This window comes from Falco naumanni, chromosome 4, assembly GCF_017639655.2.
Source record: "Falco naumanni isolate bFalNau1 chromosome 4, bFalNau1.pat, whole genome shotgun sequence".
NCBI classification, from domain to species: Eukaryota; Metazoa; Chordata; class Aves; order Falconiformes; family Falconidae; genus Falco; species Falco naumanni.
The window spans coordinates 57,297,113-57,315,104 of record NC_054057.1 but is presented as its reverse complement, the minus strand read 5'-3'; the positions used below and the strand labels follow the sequence as shown (position 1 = coordinate 57,315,104).

At 49.1% G+C, this 17,992-nt stretch overlaps 2 protein-coding genes and 1 long non-coding RNA gene across 7 annotated transcripts in view; 2 read left to right on the top strand and 1 right to left on the bottom strand.

Moving 5' to 3' along the window:
- LOC121088118 (cryptochrome DASH-like) overlaps nucleotides 1–2,766 on the top strand; it is a 21,397-nt gene extending 18,631 nt beyond the window's left edge. For all 3 annotated transcript variants that reach the window (XM_040593840.1, XM_040593839.1, XM_040593838.1), the window contains 2 exons: nucleotides 109–285; nucleotides 2,078–2,766. In XM_040593840.1, the coding sequence (XP_040449774.1) occupies nucleotides 109–285; nucleotides 2,078–2,185 (285 nt within the window). In that variant the 3' untranslated portion in view covers nucleotides 2,186–2,766. The remainder of the gene's footprint in view (nucleotides 1–108; nucleotides 286–2,077) is intronic.
- Nucleotides 380–3,850, bottom strand: LOC121088121. The gene is made up of 3 exons (XR_005827832.1): nucleotides 3,753–3,850; nucleotides 1,893–2,114; nucleotides 380–1,315 (listed from the first exon to the last, which is right to left on the bottom strand). It is a non-coding gene; the product is annotated as an uncharacterized LOC121088121 (long non-coding RNA).
- On the top strand, nucleotides 3,501–17,992 carry MYD88 (MYD88 innate immune signal transduction adaptor). 3 transcript variants are annotated; one of them, XM_040593841.1, is made up of 5 exons: nucleotides 3,501–3,912; nucleotides 8,611–8,742; nucleotides 11,036–11,216; nucleotides 12,245–12,336; nucleotides 14,345–17,992. In XM_040593841.1, exons 1-5 carry the CDS (start codon nucleotides 3,555–3,557, stop codon nucleotides 14,497–14,499), a joined length of 918 nt encoding a protein of 305 aa, XP_040449775.1. In that variant the 5' UTR covers nucleotides 3,501–3,554; the 3' UTR covers nucleotides 14,500–17,992. The 3 variants fall into 3 exon arrangements, with proteins under 3 accessions (XP_040449775.1, XP_040449777.1, XP_040449778.1); XM_040593843.1 differs by lacking the exon at nucleotides 3,501–3,912 and adding an exon at nucleotides 5,392–5,486; XM_040593844.1 differs by lacking the exon at nucleotides 3,501–3,912 and adding an exon at nucleotides 5,505–5,903.

Genomic DNA, 17,992 nt, shown 5'->3' with positions numbered 1-17,992 from the left:
CTTTACCTGGAAATCAGGGTTCTTTCTTTCACATTAAGAAAGACCCTTGCTGGGAAGCATTTACAGGTTGTCACTGAATGGATCCTGTCCTGTTGGTTCTCTTTGCAGGGGGATTACGTGCGGCTGTGGGTCCTGGAACTACAGGGCATAAAGGGAGCAGATATCCACACCCCTTGGGCACTGAACAGTGCTGCTCTCTCCCAGCTGGGAGTAACTCTAGGCAAGACCTACCCACAGCCAGTTGTGACAGCCCCAGAGTGGAGCCGACACATCAACCAGAGGCCTGTGAGTACTGGGAGGGTTCAGATGGGGTGGGAGGGCTCCAGGCAGCTGCTCTGTGTCTGTAGGAGTGTCTGTGAATTCTTTCTCTGGTAAAAAGGGAAAAAATTGCTTTAGTTCAGAGTCACACGACCTCACAGCAGAGGGTGGTCCTGCTCTACACAGGGACTGTGCAGCCAGCGTTATTTAGCTGTGTCTGCCCTACTAAATTAAACAGGTCTGAGGCACAAGCCCATGTATTGACCTCCTGCCACCCGGGCAGTCATATTGTTAGTGTATTCCCCAGCACTGTTTTTGTCAGGGCCAACAAGCACCTTCCAGAACCTTGTCCAAGCACAATCTGAGGGTACCACGTGCTAAGGACTGTCACAAGATACAGTGACAAAGCCACCCTACATCATACAGTCATAAACCATGCTGGGCCAGCTGGCTTTAGGGCTGAAGAATGAACCCACACATGTTCTGTTTACTACTTTCCAGGTAGCTTTTCTAATTTTTTTTTTCTCCTGGATATACAATTGTGCCAGATACACCCGCTGTGGTGCATGGTGTAAATTTTTTAGCTGCTTCTTTCTCCCATCAGCCTTGGACAGGCAGCAGGGCTTAGACAGAGAGTGTGTCCTTCACAGCGTCCTGCCCTGCCCTCCAGGCCCTGCCTGCCCTGGCAGCCCCAACGGTGGGCAGGGAGGGATGGGGCATCTCCAGAGGCCTAACCGCCCCCCCCGATGCAGATGGGCAGAAAGGAGCCAAGACCGACACTCAGTTTCCACTCGGTTCATGAGGTGGAAGTAAACCCAACCAGCTTCCTACCGTGCTTAAGTGCATCCAAACTGGAGTCGGCAAGACCAGTATATATGGGGACTGGCCCTTACACTTTGTTTTTTGGGTGTATCTCCCCTTTAGAATGGGGACAGATTAAGATGTGGGCACTGTAACATGCCAAGGCTCACATTGCTGAGCTGGCTGCTGTTCTTGGAGGAGAGGGGTATGGAAGGAAAGTGCTCCATAGGTCTGGGTGGTGTCAGTGGTGGTGGAGCTGGAAAGGAAGAAAAATGGATGTAACTAATGCTGGTGTGTTTCAAGGTGTTTTCAGCATTTTGTCTTCCCCCATGCATCCTCCCTGTCTCCTCCTGAGTAAGGATACTTTGTGGACCCGCAAATTTAGTTGTCATACTATGTTCAGTAAAGAATAAGGTGTGTATCCATTTGGGGCTTTAATCCCAAGGTGCAGTACCAAGTTTCTCAGGCCAAATTCCTTTGCCATGAGCGGAAAGTTTTGCAGAAGCAAAGCCTTCCGCTTCTGGCCATGCCATTGAAGGGCCTGGATTATCACCTTTCTGTGTAAGAGTGCATCTGAGATCAGAGAAAGGCACAGAGATCTGTGAAGGAGCCCCTCGGTCACATGCTGGTTTGAGGCAGTAATGAAACTTGAACCCATAAAGCTCCTCCATCCATTTTGATCAACTGTCCAGCTCACCCTGGGCTCTGTGGGCCAGCACTGCCACACTGTGCTTGTGAAACTAAAATACTACTGGGAGGGGCTGTTGACCCAGTGTTACTGAGCCCCCCTCCAAGTCCCCTCCAACCAAGTATCAAAGTACCTTTGCAAACACCTTACCAGAAACCCTGGCATCCCAGGCCCAAGCCTAGAGCTGTGCCTGTCAGGCCTCCCGGCTTTCTGAGTGAACTTGGGAGCAGCAGTGCCATGTGCACACTTTTCCACATGTCGGGGCTGCTCTGTGATCAGATTCACTGTGCGCCATCAGTGAGTATCTCGCTGTTCGTCTCTCATTTGCAGCAGGAGAGAAGTCCCCATCCCAGGGGCAGGAGAGGCCCTGCACACACGCCAAGGCAGCACAAGGACAGAGGGATAGATTTTTACTTTTCTCGCAAGAAAGATGCATGATGAAGCCTGCACAGGTGCATGCTGGAGGAGTGTTCTGTGGGAGGTTTGGCTGCCGAAGACGCCGGGATAACGGTTCATCGCCTTGAACTAGGTTAATCTCAAGCCAATGATACAAGTCTGGCCCCAGTAAAGGAACCGGGGATCTGGCCGTTCAGTGTTCCCAGGGACACCAGCTGGTGGCAATTTGGGGGTTGGGCACTGGCACTGGTTGTGGTGAATGGATCTTGTGTGCTCACCCCGTGCTGTGAGCCCCGAGGTAGTTCCCCAGGAGCGGCTGCCCTTCCGCACATCACTCCCAACTCTGCAAACTCCTTCGGGTGACAGGGCCGCCTAACCAATGCTAATTAACCAAAACGGCATGGCCTTTCTCTTTGGAGGAGGCGTAGCTGCGTTTCCTGCGCCTCTTGCTTTGCACTGGTGCTTACGGCTGGATTTCCACCCCTCTACAAACTCGAGCAGGTGGTTTCTGTGGCAGGTGTTCAGTCAGAACTCTTTCTAATGAACTTTCTTGTGCTAATATTTCATGTTTTAAAGCTTTAAAATTACCAATCATTGGGCAATTAAAAGTTTTGCTGCTGGAATATTTGATCTTACTCGTTTCCACAGAGATGCATAGATAGAGGGAGACTTCAGAGGACATTCTGTTACTGTGTCTCCTACAGTACTTTGGAGAGACAGAAGGTTCCTCATGAAAACTGCCCTGGTGTCGTTGCACCACTTTCGGTACCAGCCTGGAAGCTGGAAACTGTAGCTGAGAACTGTTTCGTACTCAGCATCAAAACCCAGTTGAAAACGGTTCCCTGGCCAATTTAAGCATCTTACTTTTATGCAGAACGTTGTACTTAGTGGAAGGGCTTGGGAACTCGCAGACAGCCGTATCTGTGCTGTCGCGGAGCGCTGTCACCGGCCGGGCAGCCCGGTGTGAACGCCTCCAGCCCCCGGCAGCCCTCTGGCTCCGGGTGTTACCGCCGGGATGCAGCTGGGCCTCTAGTGCAGAGCGCTGCCGCAGGGCTCTCAAGCCTCCGCGGGCGCTTAGCGGGGCGGACGGTTCCGGACGGGCCTGCGCCGACAGGGACGCGGCCAGTTCTGCCGCAAGCGGGGACGAGCCCCGCGGATCTGAACGCAGGCGCTGCCGGGGCCGCGCTGATAACGCCAGCGCTCGTAGTACGGGTCGGGGGGTCGGGGGAAGCCTCCAGGGCCCGAGCGCCCCCCCGCCCCCGCGCTGCGCGCCCCCGGGGAGCCCGCGGCAGCCCCGGCCCCAGCCGTGCCCCCGCGCCGGGCGGAGGGCGGGCGGCGGCGCGAGGCGGGGCGAGGCGGGAAGCGAAAGGGCCGCGCAGCCGGCGGGGGAAGTTGCGAGAGCGGCGCGGCCATGGCCACGGCGCCGGCGGGACCCGATCCCGGCCCCGGCCCCGGCCCCGGCCCCGGCGCGCCGCCGCCCGACCTGCACGCCGTGCCCATGGTGGCGCTCAACTACGGCGTGCGGCGCCGCCTCGGCCTCTACCTCAACCCGGCGGCGGCGGCGGCCGCCGACTGGACGGCGCTGGCGGAGCGGCTGGGCTGGGAGTACCTGGAGATCCGGCGGCTGCAGGCGCTGCCCGACCCCACGGGCGCGCTGCTGGAGGAGTGGCCGTGCCGCTGCCCCGGCGGAGCCACCGTCGGCCGCCTCCTCGACACCCTGCGCAGCCTGGGCCGCCACGACGTCCTGCTCGACCTGGCCGACAGCGTGGGTGAGGCGCGGCGGCACCCCCGGCCCCGGGAGGGGGGAGCCCGGCCGGGCCGGGCCGGGGCTGGGGCCGGGCCGGGGGCAGCCCGGGGCGGTGTCCCGCGGCCCTCCGGCTGGCCGGGGTGTCCGCAGGCCGCGCAGCGGCGGGGCCCGGCCGGGCTCGGCGCTCACTCGGAGCCTGGGAGGGAGGGAGGGGAGGGGAGGGGAGGGGAGGGGGTGCTGGCTGTGTTTGGCGTTGCTGTACCATCCCGGGAGCTGATGCTAAGAAAAAAGCCCACGCACGCAGAAAAGCCGTTCCCAGGCTGTGGAGTGGCCTCCTCGGAGCCTCACAGAGCTTCCAGGAGGGAAGTGAGACGCGTACTCCTACCTCTGCTAACCATAAGCCCTGCGAACCCCGTCTTACCGCAAACTTGCACTAACAAAGCTTCAGTGTGTCCAAGGATGCCGTGGGCCAGGTCAGCCAGGAGGCAGCTTGTGCTGACACAGGACAGGGTGAAAATTACAGTCCAGTGTGACAGGAAGATATTTACAGGGAGAGATGAGGGTTGTGTGGAAGTGGATAACGGAAGGGGAAAGTAATTGATAATGGAAGGAAAAATAATTCCTTGCATACCAAAAAAACAGTTGAGATAGGTTGGTGCAAAGTATGGAGGTCCTTGTGCTGCTTTGGTAACTTGTTCTTTATAGACTCTTCATATTCTTCACCCTCACAGAAATTCAGAGGGAAGCCAGTTGTCAGCAGAAGGGGAGGTTCATTGCCGGAGGATTTCCAAAGCCGGAGGCTCCATTGATGTCCTGTGTTGTATAATATAGGTTACTGGGCTAGTGATGAAGAAATAATAAATCTCATTTCCTGTTACTCTGGGAGATAAGTGAAGAGGTAGAGGCTCGCCTATGTAGAGAGCCTGACCAAGAAGCAGTGGAGGACTTCCCTGTACTCTGGTCGTTCTTCCTACTTAAGGACACACTCTGAACACCCAGTTTTGGGGAAGACAAAAAGCCCGGTGTGCTTTGTGACCCACTGATCAGAGGTTCATAACAAACGACAGAAGCTTCCAGCTGTGCAGGGGAGCTGGGACCTCACAAAGATGTTGGGCACCACCTAGGCTGCTTCTGGCCCTGAGTTCAGGAGCTGGCCCAGTGGACGGAGTGTGGTGGGTGGTCTTTGTCAGAACCTGAACAGACAGTTCTCAATAGCAGAATAAGCGGGAGGAATCTGAGCTTCAGGAAAGTCACAATTTTAGCCCAGTGGTAGGTCACGCTGATAAGGGGAGACGGATGAATTCTTGGAAGAAAGACCCACTGAGGGCTGTTCAACGCAAAAATACTGCCTCTGCCTCAGGAAATTCCTTAACTGCAAATTGTCCAGCAAATAGATTATAAAAATAGGTTGTAGATTATACCCAAAAGATAGATTATTTTAGGAAAATATCACTGTATGCTTATTTTATTCTTATGTTCTCCCTTAGGCATCTGGTTTTGACCACTGCTGGAGACAGGATGCTGGGGTAGATGGACCCTCAGCCTGACCCAGCATGGCCATTCCTCTCTTTTGTTACTTTTGGCTGAGGGTTGCAGGTAGGGCCTGTGACCGGCTGCTGGCAGTTTGAGCTCTTGCAGGACTTGGAGATACTTCCACTCGTAAGAGGAAAGGAAACGAACAGCTGCATGTACAGTATTTCCTGATGCCAAGGCCATCCATGTGCACGCTGTTAGGACACCTGCAGTAGGATTCAGCTCAGAATCAGAAAACGTCAGTACGGAGGTTTCTGCGATCTGTGCTCATCACAGGAAGTGCAGATCTGGGGCACGGTTCGGCTGCTCACAAGAAGGCATCTCAAGTCATTTGAGAGGCATCGGGGTATCTCACATGGCCTCTACCTTCTGATGGACACAGGCCATTCATAGGTCTGCTGTCATACCTGCTGGCCCGTAACAGACGTCTCGGACACTCTGGAGTCTCTCGAATGACACCTGATGCCTTTGTGTGGGCAGGTGAGCCAAGCTGCTTTGGGACGCAGCGTCCCTGTCAAACACAACTCGTCCTTGTCAAACACAACTCGTTGGTGCTGTGCAGCTCCAGAGGATGTGGTTTGTGGTTTCTGCTGCAGGACCAGTTCTGTGTCTTCTCCGTCGTCTGCTCCATTCCTGGGTATGCTTAGGGTGCTAAAGAGCGGTGTCTCCTGCAGCCCTGAGCAGTTCCACTTTGGCCACTCTGTACAGCAGGGCTGTATTTAGGAGCTCCCCTGTTGCAGCATGTGGCGTACAGACTCTTGCAGGATGCAGCTTTTCCATCCCAGCAGATCTGCCCTAACAGGGATCTTTCTCAGCAGTTTATTTTGTTCCGCAATCACCTTCAGGGATGTGAAGCTCTTTGCTTTGGTATATTTACATGAACTCTTTCCTGCTGAAACTTCATGATTTTTGTTTCTTCCTGACACATTATAAAAGTGCTACTTTCCTGCTTGACAGTTACTGGGTCTGTTCCTTCTCTCTTCTCATCATGCTAATCATTTTGCACTTTAGGTTTTCTGGTTTTAGTCTTTCTTTCCGATACCTCAGGTTTCTGTTTGACTGTGAGAAGAACGTACAGCCTGCACTGGGTTAATGAGATGCTGGGTGGAGTGGGACAATTTAGCTTGGAGGAGCTTCTTGCTACTTTGTTGTCCTGGTTTGCATCCTTTTGCTTTAGGGGCCTGCAAAGTCACCTCTGACCCTCCTTCGCTCTGGTTAACCTGTACAGCCAGGCACTATTTTCAGCTGGGGACTAATTCAGGCCCAATCAGTGGAAGTCTTTCATCCCTTCAGGTTCACTGGGCTTATGGGCAGTTTTGGTGCGACAGGGCCCCCAGTTTGCACTTGTAATAAACCCACGAAGCTCCGGTGTTTTGTTTTGAAAGCTTTGCCCAGCCCTCAGGGTTATCCTGTGGGGCTAAACAGGGTCTGGGATTACAGCATGATGCCATCAAAACTCTGTGGGTCGGCTTGCCTAGAAGAATCAGGAGAACACTTGCGCTCATGAGAATGTGTTTCAGCCATGAGTGGTGCGGTGATGAGCTCTGGGCGCCAATCTGGAAAAACGCGGGTCAGGGCAGTGTAGATGCCACTTTTGCAGCTGGGAGAAGCAAAGGGAGAATGCAGGGAGCAAATACACTTAAAATTAACATTTCTGTATTGAGCAATAGTATTAGTGTGCCTTGAAATAATTGCCTGTTCTTGCCTATTGAGCAGTATTTCGGCTCGAGAGCCTGGCTGCCTAGGGGACCGTGGCACATGTAAGGTGGTGTCCATGTGCCAGTCCTTCCTGTGGAACTTGCGAAGCAGTTGGCCAGTTCAAAGTGGCTTCAATCATGATTTCAAAGACACAGACTTACCTGACACAGAATGTGCAGGCCTCATGGCAGCGGGCTTGTGCTTTAGTGAGGAAAGACTTGAAATCTGAACCTTCTGGTTGCTAAAGAATTCTTTGCTGCAGGACTGGGGAGGAGAGGGACAGACGGGAATGCCTCAGCCTCAGGAGAAGCCTTGATCAGATCTGACACCTTATTAGATCGGAGACAATCCAGTCACGAGATGCAAAACTGTGAGATGGAAGCAGAGGATGGGGCTTCAGGACCAGAAGTTCCTGCAGACCTGCTGGTTTCCCGGCAGGGCAGTCACAGCTGTGCTCACCGGGCTCCCACCGCGTCCTGCACTTCCAGGAGATTCTTTACTCTGCTGCTGCTGCTGCTGTACCAGTGATCTCTGTAGCTGTGCCAGCCTGGCCCTCTGAGTGATCAGTACTTTTCTGCTTTGTAATTGTTGGGGCTTTTTTTAACCTTGAACGAGAAGGCTTTAGGGTGTTTCATCTTTTTCTTAATTCCTGGTTTCAAATCTCCTTTTACTTTCAAGTTCTTCTGTAATTGTATATTTCAGAGTGGTAGAGACTGCAGTTTCTTGTCACTTCTCCGAAGACTTAACATTTAGGTTTATCATTTGTTTTTAAACAATATCTGTTTGTGATGAATCTGTATTCCTGTTCGGAAAATTCACAGCAGTGACTGTGACAGGCCTGCTTGCCCTTCCGTTATCCCAGAGGGGAGGTACACACCCACTCTGCCAGAGATAAAGAGGATCCCTACTAGCTGTTGCACAATATAAAAACAGTTTCAAGGGTTCCTTAGTATTTTACACGGTCCTCCTGTGTGTGGTGAGTGTCTATACTCATTGTCACCTGCAGTTCTGGCTGACAAAGGCTGGTGGTGTGAATCAGCTAGTGTGTGTCTGCATTAATAAAATATAACAAGAAGACTTCTAACTGAGAGTCCCCTCCAATTATTTTGTTAATTTAAATATTCCAAAAAGCGTAACAATGGGAGCAGACGGTAGAGTTGAGAGCTGTTCTGTATGTGATGCATGCTGTTAAGTGTACAGGGGTATACTAGAACTAAGGATAATAGGAGGAGATTGGTTAAAAAAGAATAAAAGAAAGTTCTTTAAACAGCAAGGGTGTGCTTCAGGAATTAATTGCTAGAGGAGGTCGTGGAGGCAGCATCAGGAGGTTCAAAAAGGGGTGAGAGAAATTCTAGGTACCAAAAAAACCCAGACCGGGCATTTGCCTCTAATATCCTTGATCCATGAAATAGCTATTCCTGTTTTAAAGAACTCCAGCAGTGTAAAGCCACCGTCACAGCAGCCTCTTGCACCTTGTGTGGTTTTGCAGAGGAGGACTGTAAGAAGTACTTAAAAAGGAAGCAGGAGCAGGCTGACCAGCCACTTCAAGTGCCAGCAGTAGACAGCAGCGTGCCAAAGACATCAGAACTGATGGGCATCACCACCAGGGATGATCCGTACGGTAAGCACCCGTGATGACATTGCTGCGTGATACCTCATGTCAGAATCGCCTTCAGCTGCAGCAGACTCCCATGAGAAGTGCAGAAAACCTGTTTGCTTTCATTACTCCCCGTGACATTTCATAACCTAGGTCAGAATGCTTTAGCTGGTAGTCATCAGGCATTTTCATTTTTCCTGTTCTCTAGAGCAGAGAGGAAAAGCAACCCCAGGAAACACCGTACCCAGAAACGGGCTGGCACAGAGCCCGCTGGACACGCATGGGAGGAGACTTCCCAGAAATGTGTCCCTTAGCACAGCCTGGCACACAAAGCACAGCGGGTTGGAGTCAAGGGGGAAGGATGTCAGAGCTGATTGCCTTGGCTGCGCTGCCCTGCCTTCGGCAGATTTAACCACCTTTAAAAAGGAAGCAGGGTTTGAAGTACGGCTGGGTGTGAAGTCAGGGGAGAGAGGAAGCACAGTTCTCTGGGTGTGCGCTTGCTGGGCTATGTGCAGCTCTGCTCGTGCAGCCGTGTGCATGTGCCGCTGTGTGCTAGGCTGCGTGCACAGCCTTTGGTGTTTCTAACTGCGCGCCGGGCTGCGCAGGCAGCTGTGTGCGTGCTGGCTGGGCTGCGTGCACAGCTGTGGGCTGAGGAAGCGGACCTCATGTAAAGTTCTGTGACAGCTGGAGCAGCAGCTGAGGCTGAATGGAGATAGAATCACAGAATCAAAGAACAGTTTAGGTCGGAAGGAATCTTAAAGACCATCTAGTTCCAACTCCCCACAAGGGGCAGGGCCCCCTTCCCCCAGCCCCGGTGGCTCCCAGCCCCATCCAGCTTGGCCTTGGGCACTGCCAGGGCTGGGGCACCCACAGCTGCTCCGGGCAGCCTGTGCTGGTGCCTCGCCGCCCTCACAGGGAAGGATTTTCTTCCTAATATCTCATCTAAATCTCCCCTCTTTCAGTTTAAAGCCATTTGCCTTGTCTTATTGCTCCAGGCCCTTGTAAAGGGTCTCTTTCCAGCTTTCCTGTCGGCCCCTTTAGGTACTGGGAGGCTGCACTAAGGTCTCCCCAGAGCCTTCCCTTCTCTGGGCTGAACAGCCCCAGCTCTTCCAGCCTGTGCTCACAGGGGAGGTGCTCCAGCCCTCTGAGCATCTCAGCTCACCTCTTTAGATGCTCCCTGGCTAGTCCGACTTTGAGTGGCCACCTTTGCTGTACATGGGGACATAATAAACCCTCCCCAAATGTCCCTAGACCAATATGCTGGTGTTTGTACATGGCAGCTTTACCTGGTGTGACCCCCAGGTTAGCGCTGTGCTCTCAGCACCCTCAGTTTGATGGACCCAGCAGACAGTTACCCTTCTGCTTGACTGGATGCTTCTTGGGTGGATCTGCCTGCCGGGTTCATATTTTTCTCAGCAGCTTTTTGAGCCTGACCTATTTTTTCACTGTCATAGGCTTTAACTGGCATAAAAACTTGAAAACATGTGTAGTGGCATTGATACGGAAAAATATAATACAGTGGGAAACTATTCAGCAGTATTAAGGCACTTAATTACAAGAGACATTGCCCTTAAAATGTAAAACACTAGTATTTAGATAATAGGTAAATAAACAAGAGCTGCCAGCCATTAACACCTTGGGAAAACGGGGCCATTCACTTCAGGTATGATTTCAAGTACCCAAGTTTGACATCTTAGCCATAAAAATTTCAGGTTCCAAATTTCAAGGCCTGCCTTGTAGCTCAATGGATGGCAGATGTCAGGACATTGCTGGGTGAAGGGCCTGCAGGAAGGTTTTGGTTGGGAAGTTTGAATCTCTGTCACCTGAACTAGAGAACCAGGACACAAAGCCACAAAGGTATTTCAGATGTGTAACTGCCAGTGAAATCCCAGAGCATCGGGGCTCTGAGTTGCATCCTCTGGGGTGCAACCCTACCCCCTCCGGCTCTTCCCAGGCCTCAGTCTCCCTTCGACTCCCTGGGGCTGGTTGTTACTGCCCCTGCAGATTTTGCACGTCTCAGCTGCCCCTCCCCAGCCACTGTCAGCAAACGGGGGTGTATGTATGTGAATAGCCTGGACTGTGAACCGAAGCGGTCAAGGCACAGAGATGTTACCTCCTGCCAGCCCTGTTACGGACAGGAGTCTGGGCTGAAGGGTAGCTCGTCTGGTAAAATGTTAAATTGCTTCCACAAGTTTGGCCAGAGCTTGTCTGTGAAAGCTCCTGATTCTGAGTCCAAGTCTGTGAGAGCCAGTGAAAGTTCACTACAGGAGTTAACTTCATTTATAGAAGATGACAGCTAAATTTTTAATGGTTTCAGGGAGCGGAATAGAGATGTTTGATGCCTTCATCTGCTACTGTCAGAAAGACCTTCAGTTTGTCCAGGAGATGATCAGGGAGCTGGAACAAACAGAGTTCAAACTGAAGCTCTGTGTATTTGATCGGGATGTCTTGCCAGGAACGTGTGTGTGGTCCATCAGCGGAGAACTTATAGAAAAGAGGTAAGTGAACCGTGGCTGTTTGGGACAGCTGAGTGTAATGGAACATTATGCTCATTTTACCATGATGTCTGCAGTGTGGTGCCAGTGAAGCAGTAAAAATCTACAAAGATGTCTTTATGGGGTTTGTTATGCTCTTGGCTCAAGAAGGAATACTCAAGCATTCCCAAACACATCACTTCATTGTGTTCACAAGACAGACGGCACTATAGTGAAGCTGCTTATATCTGATCACTTTTCTTTGTCTGGAATATCCTGCAGTCACATCCTTGGAGGTGATCTGGACATGAACGCAGCTCCAGGTGGAGTTAGCTCCACCCCACAGTGTGGGGTTTGAAGGGACAGCACTGGTGTTTGCTCTGGCACTGACTTCAGGGATCCCTAGACCTATGTGGGACTCAGGGGCGGTGGAGCTGTGAGGCATAAAAGCAGCTCCCCAGATAGGGATTGAAAAATCCCAAGGCAGGTGTTCGGGTTTTACCCATCAGCCTTTCAGAGCATTGTTCAGAGCATTCAGTGCAGCGTTGTTGCCTTCCATAAAGAGCCTAATATGTAGTGCAGAACCAGGCACCTCGAATGTAATCAACAAATTGGAGAATAAAGCTCAAATGTATGAAACCAGGTGAATTAACAGTAATATGAGTACATGAAAGCTCAGTCCAGTTCATTCTAGTATTAAAAAGTACTGGTTATGTTCAGTCAATAAAGGCAGTGTGTAAGCAGGTAATTAAGATGGCATTGTTTGTAATATATAGATAGAGGATCAACCAAAGACTGCACAGACGATCTGGACTTTGCTGTTTCCTCTTTTTTTAGTATATAAGTGTGTATCTGTGATCAGGTTTTTGTGTGTAACGTAGCACTCTGTCTGGCAGTAGTCCTTGCTCTGTAGTTAATTCCTGCTGGAACACAGCTGGTGGCTTCCTTTCTCCACTGGAGCAATTCAAAGGAATACATACTTTTACCAGTGTGAATGAGAAGCATCCCTCTTGACATTTTATTTTTTTCTCCCCTGACCGCTTCATCTTCAGGTGTCGGAGGATGGTGGTTGTCGTTTCAGATGATTACCTGGAAAGTGATGAATGTGATTTTCAGACCAAATTTGCTCTTAGTCTTTCCCCAGGTAAGATTTCACAAATAACCCATTTAAAATCGCTTATCAACATTATAATTTTAATTACAGTAGCATCTGAGGCTCCAGCTGAGATCAGTGGGCACTGTACTGTTGGGCTCTGCACAAATGCAAAATGAGGGGTAGTCTCAGATGTGTTTAAATCAATTAGATAAATACGGGTGAGAAAGGAGAAAATAAATAACTGAGAAGTTACAGAACAGGTAACTCAGTCTCAGACCTGGGTTCTCACCACTGACCTACCTTTCATGTGCGCAAAAGTCCACCCAGGCCTGGGGCTTGCCCTGGCTGTAATGCCCCTCACTAAGCAAACAGTCATTTGTCGCTATTAGAAGCAGCCATTAAAACTCATGGTGGCTTTATAGTTTTGTTGTGCAGGCAGGGGCCTGGACTTGGTTCCTTGCCCTGCTGTTGACCTTCTGCATGACCGCGAGCGAGAAGCTTTTCTGTCTGTGCTTCAGTGCTTCAGCTGTCAAGTGGGCTAATGCTGCCTGCTTCAGAGACATTGTAGCATGTCAGGCTTGTGAAGTGCTTCAGGATTCATATGAGAAATATGCTACTAAAAAGTATTGTAATAAAATTAGGGTGTGAGTAAATGCTGAGAATAGGGTAGCAACTAGCAAACACACAGCTTTTTGCAGAGATGCTTGAGTATTGTGGATAGGTAAACAAAATATGGAATGAATGTTCAGCTTGGATTGGAAAAATCTGTTACATATTTTGTTCTGAACTGAAAAGCCATCAGATTACTTCCGTCAAGTCTGTTCAGATTGCTTTTCTCTAGCCACTAGCTATTCTACACTTGGCTATGTTGCTGGGGAGTAAGTGCAGCACAGCCTAACAGTATGGAGCATACGCAATATCAGTAGGAGTGTCTGCACATAAAATCTCTTTTCTAGATGATGTATCTGACATGGTATTAATAAGTGACATGCCAGAGGTTACACTGGAAGCCAGTGGCAGAGCTAGGAATTGGCTTCATTTTCCTTGACACAATAATTTCATATGATGGCCATTAATCCATTGAAAGCCCCTAGCATGTTGCATTAGCCCTCAGTCATCAAGACTTGCAGCAAAGTCCTTTTAGTTCTTCACCAGTTTTTTTGTTGGCATCATACCTTTCATTAGAACATCAGGAAAAGAAATGTCCGTTTGTATGTAATGACCTGAGCTCTTCCGGTAAAACACGCCTGTAATTACAGGCTTACAGAAATCAGAGTTCCTTGTTTGCGTAAGCTAACTGGTGCACAGAGAGGCTTGGTGGCAAGTTCTGGGAGCTCCACAGATTACTTAAGCATCTGCTGCAGTTACAAAACCTTGGTTATTTGCCTCATCCAGGTCTCAGCACCATCACATGCGCTGGGCAGCATGGTTCAGCTAGTAGTAGGTATCCCTGTGGAGAATTACAAGGGGAGAGGCTCCTTTTTAGAAAAGCTGCACCTTCCAGCAGTAGCATTCACAGGGAAAGTTGTCTCATCTTGTACATGCCTCAAAAAAAGCAGTTCGTGTTAGCTGAGTGCTTCCTTGCCGCCCCTTGTTGGGTAACATCTGCAGCCTGAGTAAATCAGGGTAGAGAAACGGAGGTAACCCAGTGAAGCTGGCCAGCTAGAAGCAGGTTAATCTCAGAATTTTCTCTTCATACACACCTGGAAGTAGTTAGAACTGTATACTCCCTTTTGTGTTCCGCAAGGAACTGCACTCTGTTGGTTTTTATCTGCAGTACGTGAGGCCTTTATCACTCCCAGCTGGGATCAGCGCAAGCTGCCCTACGCATGCTGGACGGGGCCCTGCTGCGTGTTGGAGAGAGATGTTCTTAGCAGAGGGCTTGGGATCCAGGAACTTGCTCTCCAGAGTGAGAGCTGGTTGCATTATAATGAGATGACACACCATCAGGAGCAAACCTGGATCTTGTGATGTGTGTGCTGTGCTGGGGAGAGAATGGAGACAGGATCTGACTGTGGCTCTGTGTAACCCTCTGCCTGTGTGACCTGTCTTTCAGGTGCTCGTCTCAAACGGCTCATTCCAGTCAAGTGCAAAACCATGAAGAACGAGTTTCCAAGTATCTTACGGTTCATTACGATTTGTGATTACACCAATCCTTGCACCAAAAAATGGTTCTGGACAAGACTAGCAAAATCCCTCTTGCTGCCGTGATGCAAAGTCATGAGAGCTAGGTGCTTCCTGGTAATCCACCCTGGCTGTGCCTTCGGACCGTGGTGGTGTTCACGCACGGTCTTTTACCGCTTCAGAACCTGGATCCTTGCAGTTGGTGTTTGGAGCCTGCAATGGGGAGCAAAGAATTTTCTCTAGCACTTTTTCATAAGTCGGAAGGGGAAGTAAAGCAACTGTGTGGGTGTTCCTGTTTAAGTCAATGAGCGACAGCATCCAGCATTTTGTGTAGTAAACACTTTAACTGAAAATACAGAAAATATATTTAAAGACTGAGTGTCTAATACAAGAAGGCTCTATTGTAAGCAGTTAATAAGACTTAGAGCCTCAAACCACAGGTTTTCTTAAATGTTTTCTATTATTTTAAGAGCTGTTTAATGGCTATAGTAACACCTAGGGTTGGTGGTTATTTTTTTTTATTTTCCAGTGAAATCCCCTGGCTGCCCAGTGGTATGCAGGATCTGAGGTTTCAGACTTCTGTTTCTTGCTTTGTGAATGGCCAGTGCTATGAGAATGACTGATTTTGGTGCCCAGCCTGCCCTGCCAGGGCCAATATCCCCTGCCCAGCGCTGCAGCCCCACTGCTGGGCAGCACAGGGGAATGCGGGTGGGCTCTCCCCAGCCCGCGCTGGTTCTGAGGGCAGACAGTCTCCTTCGGTCCTTGTTTTGAGAAAAGCAGAAGCTTATTTTAATTGTTAAAGCACTGCAAAGGAATGAATGGGTTTCCCATTGTCTTCAGCAATATCTGCAGAATTAGAGCAATTATCCATGTAGTTATAACTAATGCAGAATTACTGAGCTTGATTTGTTTTCTGTGGACATTTTCCTCCTCAAGGTATACCGCAATATTCCTGTCTTGTGTTCATTTACAGGGTAAATCCCTTGTCACTAGTGTTTTCTCAGGCAGTCCCTCAGATTTACTCGTAAGCGGGGTTTTTTTGTTCATTGACAGCAAGAAATGTAAGGAAAGGCATGCTCTTGTACCGTGTTGGTCATGTCTGTCTCTGTTCAGGCCACATTTGATTAAATGACCTTATACTAGTGTTTTATATTTCCAGATCTTATTAAATATAGAGTCTTACTTTCGTAGAAATTCAGTCTTAAAATAATGTATTTTCAGTGAAAGTCCTTGCTATGCAAAGTGCAGGCTGCTATTGCTCATTGACTTGACCAGGAACCGAGCTGTGCACCTAAGTGGGTCCAGATCTTAAATTGTTTCACCTTCAAAAGCCTTCCAAAACACATCAGCTTTTGGGATGCCTCAAAGGTACAGGGATAAATACTGAATTAAGAGCGTATTAAATTGTCAATTGGTCTGTTTAAAATATAAAGGTTAATGTTACATTAATAGGAAAGAGCATATTTTAATTAACGGCCACAATAATCACTGTATTTCTGTGACTAAGACTAGTGGCAACATTGATACTGCTCCGCTTGTTAGATTTAGCCCTGAATACTGCAGTGACTAGTGGATCTCATCAGTTCTCAATATTTGGGGGTGAGGGGCAAGGGTTCTGCCCAAAGTAGCATTCTGAAGTGACCTGTTGGTGTATTAAACAGATTTACAGTAAATATTTACTTTCTAAATTGGGAAGAGAGGAATCTTGCTTATGTATCTGCTTGAACTCTGCCACTTTGTTCATTACTTCAGCCACTGACTCATGTTGATTTTACAGCTTAATGTTTTACTAGTTTACATTTTGAAGGTTGCATTTGGATGCGATTTTATTTTATTTTTTTAAAGGATTTGTTTTAAAGCATTACCAGGGCTGAGGTGCAGATGGAAATGCAGGCTCATGCCTTTCCCTCCCTATCAATGAATGGTCCCTTACCAGTACGTGCTGCACAGTCCCGTCCACGCGTGGCTGTGGGTTCCTCCTGGCTGACAGCCCGTGGCCCGAACACGGTGAAGCCTGTTCACGCACATCACGTTGGCATCAGAGGCCGTTGCTGGATAGGCTGAGCTGGGTGTTTTTCAGTCCCTCCTACAAATATAACTGCTGCCATCGTGCCAAGGTGACGTTTGCACCTTTCTGTCTTGCTAGAACAAGTGAGAAGTCTGTAGGCATGGGAGGAGAAAAGTTAAGCTGATGAGGGGTTTCTGAATAGCTTGTCTTCATGTCCTGTTGCCCTCAGGCCTCTCCTGCAGAAGCCGAGACAGCTGCTTGCCTCGGGGTTTCTACATAATTGTTAAATGTCAATTACTGAAGAGTTTCTGGAGGCTGCTTGATCCCCAGGCGCTCCCGGGGCTCAGTGAATTCTCATACTCTGGAGTGTCTATAAACATTAATTATGGGTCATTATTCGCAGGACCAAACCAGATTCCTCTAGTTTGGAGGGCTGAAAGGGCTGTGGTAACTAATTAGCGGGGAGCCCAGGCAGAGGCAGCGGCTCTGCAGACGCTAGAGGGAAGCAATGGCCCATGCTGGCACCCCGGGAGGGCTCCTGCCTGCTGGGTGGGATGGAGGAGGCGGCAGGCAGACCCGGGTCTGGGGTGGAGAAAAGGGGAGTGGGTTTTTTTCCTCTGCCCGTTGCACCCTTTTCTAGGAGGCTATACCAAAACTAGGGAGATTTTTTGGCAGAATGAACCTTGTGCAGTGTCTTCTGCGTGAGTCCTGATGGGTGGTTTGGGACATGGGGTGTTGCAAATGATGAAATAAAAAATAGCAGCAAAAATAATGTTTGTAATAGATGATTGGTGGTTGCCAAATAGGGAAGGTGCTGCTTCTGGAAGGGAAAGCAAAAAGAAGAGCTGAATTTGTAAATCTGATGTCCAGTAGATAAGTGGAATATTCCAATTAATCATGAAAGATGTCTGTGCTTCGGTGGGATCTTGTTACCACCCTGCCCCCTGTGCCCTGGCCCTTCTGTGTGCCTGGTTGGAGTGCTGGGCAAGCATCACTCTTGTTGGACTGTTGCTTTATTACAAGCAGTTACAATTTGTCTTACAGATTAAAATAATTATTTTGGGGTAAAGCGAGGTAACAGCCCTAACACATAAAATATGTGCTTTACATATGTATCCTCTAGAGTTTATGCACTTCTGATATTTTCATATCTGTCTTGTCATGGTAAATTGATGAAGTGTGACATCTATGACTAATATAAAATCTAGGTATTGTGAGCACATTTCAGTGGCAGTGGTAGTTCTCCTCCCCTATTTCATGCTCAGTGGAAGGTCAAAATCTTAAACACCTTTAAGAAAGGGAATTACAAAACTGTGATGTTACTGGGTTTTTTTTATTTTTGTTTCTTTCCCTCTCTGAAATTGTCCTAGATTAATCTGTTGGTACCAAATCACTTATTTTTATACATATACATTTATATTTATATTACTTTCTATCCTAATACAAATCTGTAGAAAAACATGTGCTGTATAGCCATTCTGAAGATAGGCAATGATTTTGTAGTTTTTCCTCCTCAAAACCCCAAACTTTCGCTACTTTTGAAAGCATTTTAAAATAAAGAATTACAACGCA